This window comes from Nicotiana attenuata, unplaced genomic scaffold, assembly GCF_001879085.1.
Source record: "Nicotiana attenuata strain UT unplaced genomic scaffold, NIATTr2, whole genome shotgun sequence".
NCBI classification, from domain to species: domain Eukaryota; kingdom Viridiplantae; phylum Streptophyta; class Magnoliopsida; order Solanales; family Solanaceae; genus Nicotiana; species Nicotiana attenuata.
In genome coordinates, this window is record NW_017670420.1 from 219,540 (window position 1) to 226,088 (window position 6,549).

At 39.6% G+C, this 6,549-nt stretch overlaps 1 protein-coding gene across 1 annotated transcript; it reads left to right on the forward strand.

The window, feature by feature from the left end:
• Positions 1-4,857: 4,857 nt before the first annotated feature.
• Positions 4,858-5,772, forward strand: LOC109239175. Its single transcript, XM_019405701.1, has 2 exons — positions 4,858-5,221; positions 5,387-5,772. The coding sequence occupies exons 1-2, from the start codon at positions 4,858-4,860 to the stop codon at positions 5,770-5,772; spliced, it is 750 nt and encodes a 249-aa protein (XP_019261246.1).
• The last annotated feature ends 777 nt before the right edge of the window (positions 5,773-6,549 follow it).

Here is a 6,549-nt window from a genome sequence, read left to right on the forward strand (position 1 = left end):
GTACGACAGGTTTGTGACCAGAGTCCTTTTCATCTATATCTATAGCATGCATTTTCTGCATTTGTTGCTTGCGCCGGTTCATGATTTTGTTCCTTCCTTTTCCACCGTTGTAAGAGGGTTCTTTGGTGCATTATAATTACCATGATTAGAGTTTTTTCCCTGACCACGGTTGGGGCCACGACCTCTTCCACGAAAGTTCATCTTATTCACTTCAGGGAATAGATAAGAACCAGTAGGTCGCCTTTTATGATTGTTCATTTATAACCCATTATGTTGCTTGGCCATAAGAAGATGTGAAATAAGTTCAGAATACTTTTTGAATCCCAACTCTCGATATTGTTATTTTAGGAGTATACTTGTGACGACCCGGCCTGTCGTCTCATGTATTACAGCCCCGTCTTCCCCATTTATTGCTTCTTCATGTTTCATTATTGACATCGGGTGAGTTAGAGTTGAATTGGATTGGTTTGGATAGGAAATGAGACATTTAGTCTCTTTAAGGAAGGCTTATATTGGAAAAGTCAACCGGATGTTGACTATTGAGTTAGAGGGCTCGGATATGAATTTCAGTGATTCGGTTAGCTTCGGTGGATGACTTGTGACTTAGGAGTGCAATCGGAATTGATTTTGGAGGTCCGGTGTAGAATTAGGCTTGAATTGGCGAAGTTAGTATTTTGGCGAATTCCGGTTGGTAGGTGAGAATTTGATCCGGGGTCGGAATGGAATTCTGAGAGTTGCAGTAGCTCCGTTAGGTGATTTTGGATATGTGTGCAAAATTTCAGGTGATTCGGAGTTGATTTGGTTGGGTTTTGATCGAATGTGAGTTTCGGAAGAATTTGAAGAACTTAGGCTTGAAACTAATGAAAAATGAAGATTTTTGTGTTGTTGGATGTGTTGTTAAGATTGGAACAAGTTTGAATAGGGTATTGGATCATGCCTGTGCTTTTGGTTGAGGTCCCGAGGGCCTCGGGGTGAGTTCGGGTGGTTAAACGGAAGGTTTTTGGAGTTTAATTGCAGTTCAAGTTGCTGGTATCTGTTGGTTTCGCACCTGCGGTTGTGGGGCCGCAGGTGCGGTCTCGCCGAAGCGGAAAGCTTGGCCCTTGCCAGGTTCCGCAGAGGCGGGATTAGGATCGCTTAAGCGGTCCCGCAGATGCGATTGGGGACCGCAGAAGTGGAAAGTGGCCTTAAGTGAAAAGTCTGCAAAAGCGGACGTTGACCGCATAAGCGGAAGTCACAAAAGCGGTATTTGGTCCGCAGAAGCGAAAATAACTGGCAGTTAAGTGAGATTTATCTTCTTCGCGAATTTTTTTGAAAGGGTAACATTTTGGACTCCGAACCTTGAGAACTTTGAGGCAATTTTGAAGAAGGTTTCGAGGGCTTTAATCAGGCATGGATTCTTGGACTTAGAGTTTGATTTTATGGTGTATAAATATGGATTTAGACTGAATAATCAAGGAATCAAAGGTCAAAAATGGTGGTTTAGGGCTTGAACTTTAGAGAGTCTAAAATGGAGATTTGAGGGGTCAAATGGACTCCGATTTTTATAAATTTGATATGCATGGACTCGTGGCGAGACGAGGAATCCGGTGATGTGAATTTTGTAATTATTCGAGAAGTGGGCCCGGGGCTCAGGTTTTGCCAACTTCGTGATTTTTGGTATTTTTCGAGTCCTTTCGATTGGGTTATGTTTCTTTGGCCTATAGTAATGTATTCCTTGTGGTTTTGACCAGATTCGCCACGCGAGGAGGTTGATTCGAGAGGAAAAGGCATAGCGAGCTAGACTTGTGGCCGGCTTGAGGTGAGTAATAGATGTAGATGATGACCTGAGGGTTTGAAACCCCGGTATATCGCATTGTGACGCTATATAGAGGCGAGACACGTACTCTATGATGAGTGCGGGGTCGTTTGTGATTGGGGACTGTGGCTTAGTCCGTCCCGAGTGATGTTCATACTGTGTTCTTGACTAGAGATGGATTGGTAATCATCCTACTTGGATTTTATGGATATATTTGGGCTTTGTGCCGATTATTTGAATCTTTCAGGGATTATTATCACTGTTTCCATAATACTTAGCATGTTAAATGATATCAGTCCTAAGTTAAATATTGTTTTGAAATGTTCAGTCATATTTCTAAGATTTAAAAACTTAAACTACATTTTTCTGACGTTTGAAGCTGAGAGCTATTACTTAATATTGCCCGAGTGGCTTACTTGCATATTCTGGACTGAGCATGGATCAGGCTGCACGCCGCAGCGATGTTATGTCGATATTGCGCTTGGGCTGTAGGAGTCCCTCCGGCGTCTGAACCCCCACAGTGAGCGCGGGTACCCAAATGGATCGGGTTGCTCGCCACAGCGGTCATATGCATTACATTACATTCATGCATTGGTATTTATTTGCCTTACCTGTCATTTGATTTGCTGTTATCTCACCGTTAAATGTGCTAGCTTGCCAATTATAGCTTTACATTGTAATATTTCGTGATTTCTTATCTTCAGCCATTATCTATGCTTATTACTCACTGAGTTGGAGTACTCACTTTACTCCCTGCACCATGTGTGCAGATACAGGTGTTCCGTAGGCTTAGTAGAGTTGTTGCTGCTCTCCAGATTATCACAGGAGTTGTCGAGGAAGCTGCCTGGCGTTCGCAGGACCCGACTTCTCCCCTTATCTCTTTGCTTTCCCGCATCCTAGACTTTCATATGTTTAGATTTTGCTACTCAGTTGTATTTAGAGGCTCTAGACTCGTGACCCCAGATCTGTTGGGAGTTGTATTGGCATTTGTTATGGTTTTTCCGCACTATTTCTTTCTATCACTACGGGTTGGAATTATGTTATCTGATAATTAACTCTATTAATTGGTAATGGGTTGCGTATTTGGATTTGGGAATGTTTAAATGGTCGGGGTTGCCTAGCATTGTGTTGGGCGCCATCACGACCGGGATTGGGGTCGTGACAATATTCGAGGCATGAAAAGTGGTGAAAGTTTTCTCCAGCATATGATGATCAGTAATATTATCGTCACATAATTTCAATTGGGAAATAATTCTGAAAATAGTAGAATTAAACTCATTGATAGATTTAAAATCTTGTAGATTTAAATGAACGCAGTCATAATGTGCCCGCGGAAGAACGACCATGTTCGGGTTGTCATATACAAAAACAACAACATACCCAGTAATATCACACACTGTGGGGTCTCGGGAGGGTCGTGTGTACGCAGACCTTACCCCTACCTTGTGAGGATAGAGAGGTTGTTTCCAATAGACCCTCGGCTCAGGAAAGCATAAGCACCATATTAATGACTGGATCTTTAACAGTGAGATATTCCATTTTCAAGCCTTCATCAAGGTGATGGCGTAGGAATATAATATCATTGCTTTGGCACGATCTTAGTTTGATGCCTGATTTTTATCCTTAATGGTGCTCGCCAAATCTATTGCATCAAGATGAATTTCACCATCAAGCACCCAAGATATGTAGTTTTTTTTCGATATATCCAGGGCAACAAATTCAAGTTTAGAAAAATTTGACATTATTTAGAAAAAGAAAGTTCGTACCTTTGATACTCTCAAAGTATTTGCTTGTGATGGCAAAGTCTCGTGCTGATAACGTGTTATAGAATACTGATTATAAAGTAAATTAACCAAAGACAAGTATAGAGAGAGACTAATATATTATTCAACTTCAAACTGACGTACGCAATGAACTGAAATCTCCTCTATTTATAGAAGAAAGAAAGCAGCTGTGAGGCTTTTCAGGAAGTAGCTACAAGGCTTTTCAGGAAGCAGTTGTGAGGCTTTTCATGAACTGCTTGTAAACTGTCTGCATAAGTTGCTCACAACCTGTCCGTTTAATAAGAAGCTGCTGCAAGTTATTTTATTAAGTTGTTTGCAACCTGTCTGCATCAGTTGTTTGTAGATAAAATTTATTAGGGTACTAAATGGATAATTTTTTTCAGAAAAATTATCTAAAATGGTGTAATAAATAGAGAAATTTTATTTTGTGTCTAACATGCCACGACATTGTTGTATGAGGCCTCTCAACGTATGACATTTGGACTAGTGGGGCCCACTCGTCACCACCATTTTGAAACACTCTCTCCTCTCTCAATCTCTCTTACCCGTGTTAAAATTATAATAAACTTGTTTCCATTAGTTCACATTTATATTAAATATGTTTAGATTAGTTCATATTAGTATGAGATATATGAACAAGTGTAGACTAATGTGAACTTCATTATGAGATGTATGAACTAGTGTAGACTAATGTGAATTTAGTTAGTGTGTTTACATGAAGTTTAGGCTAGATACATGTAGGAGTTCTACTATAAATACCCATGTATGCTAGCCATTTGGAACAAGTCAAGTTGAATGAAAAATATCATTTCTTCTCCATTCTTAAAGTGAGTTGTGAGTGTTTGAGTGTTTTGTTGTCTTGCTCTCCCAAATTATTTTTTTTCCAACATTTGGTATCAGAGCCGGTGTGGTTGAAGACAACAAACTTGGAGAAAAGATGACGAATTCTAACGGAACACCATTCCAAGTTCCTATGCTTACAAAAGAGAACTATGGAAATTGGTGTATTCGAATGAAGGCCTTGCTTGGTGCCTATGATGTTTGGGAACCAGTAGAGTCCGGTGTTGATGAAGCAGAAGATGTCGTTGCCTCAAGAAGAAGGATCAAAAGGCACTCACTCTCATCCATCAAGGTTTGGATGACAAGATGTTCGAGAAGGTTGCAAATGCAACAACCTCCAAGGAAGCATGGGATATTCTTCAAACTTCTTTTAAAGGTTTGGACAAAGTGAAAAAAGTTCGCCTCCAAACCTTAAGAGGAGAGTTTGAATCATTGCATATGAAGGAAAATGAATATGTTGTGGATTATATTTCGAGAGTTTTGGCTATTGTCAATCAAATGAAAAGATATGGTGAAGAGTTGAAAGACGATAGGGTCGTGGCAAAAATACTACGATCCTTAATTTCAAATTTTGATTTTATTGTTGTTGCCATTGGAGAGTCCAAAGACTTGGACACCATGACCATAGACGAGCTTTCGAGTTCCTTGCAAGCACATGAAGAGAAGTTGAAGAAACCGAAAGAAGAATCGGTTGAACAAGCGTTGCAAGCAAAATTTTCTTTCAAAGAGAAAGATGAAAGGCGTGGCTCGCAACAAAGAGGCCGTGGAAATGGAAGAGGTCGTGGTAGAGGCGGAAGAGGAGGTAGTCAACCACCTTCAAGTAGAGAAAATAAAGGCCAAGACTTTAATTCAAGAAGAGGTCGTGGAAGAGGGAAAGGATGGAGGCAAAATCAAGGAAGGTATGACAAATCAAATATTGAATGTTATACTTGTCATAAATTTGGTCATTTTTCTTGGGAATGTAAAGATAACTTTGAAGAGAAAAATAATTTCGTGGAGAGCAAAAATGAAGATGAAGATGCCACCTTGCTTCTTGCATGCAAAGGAGAAGAAAGTGCCGAGAAGCACCGATGGTACCTTGATTCCGGTGCAAGTAGCCATATTTGTGGAAAGAAGGATTTATTTGTGGAACTTGAAGAGTTGAATCGTGGCACAATCACTTTTGGAGATTCTTCACGTGTTAAAATCAAAGGAAAAGGTACGATTTTAATTCGCTTGAAGGATGGAAGTCATCAATTAATTTCTAATGTTTTATATGTGCCGGAGATGAAAAGTAACATTTTGAGTTTGGGACAACTTTTGGAGGAAAATTATGACATTCATTTGAAAGATAAAAAGTTGTTTGAGAGATGAAAAAGGGAGATTATTAGCTAAAGTTCCTATGGCTAATAATAAAATGTTCATTTTAAATCTTCAAAATGATGCTCCAAGATGCTTACTTTTATGTGCCAAAGACTCCTCTTGGCTTTGGCATATGAGATTTGGTCACTTGAATTTTGATAGCTTAAGGTTGATGGATAAAGAAAACATGGTGAATGGATTGCCAAGTATTAATCATCCCAACCAATTTTGCGAAGGATGTATCTTTGGAAAGCAAGCTAGAAAAAGCTTTCCTAAAGAGTCTTTGACAAGAGCAAGATGCCCTTTGGAGTTAATTCACATGGATATTTGCGGACCTATCAAGCCATTTTCACTTGGTAAAAGTAATTATTTTTTACTTTTCGTTGATGATTATTCTACAAAAACTTGGGTTTATTTTTTAAAGGCAAAATCAGAGGTGTTTGAAACCTTTAAAAAATTCAAGAGGATGGTGGAGAAACAAAGTGGCTATCAAATTAAGTCACTTCGGTCGGACAATCGTGGAGAATTCACTTCAAATGAATTCAAAGTTTTTTGTGAGAAAAATGGAGTTCGCCATTTTTTAACCGTGCCAAGATCACCACAACAAAATGGCGTTGTGGAAAGAAAGAACCGGACCATTCTTAACATGGTGAGGAGTATGTTGAAGAGCAAAAATATGCCAAAGGAATTTTGGGCTGAAGCTGTTGCTTGTGCGGTATACTTACTAAATCGTTGCCACACAAAACGTGTTCATGGAAAAACACCTCAAGAGGCATGGAGTGGTTTCAA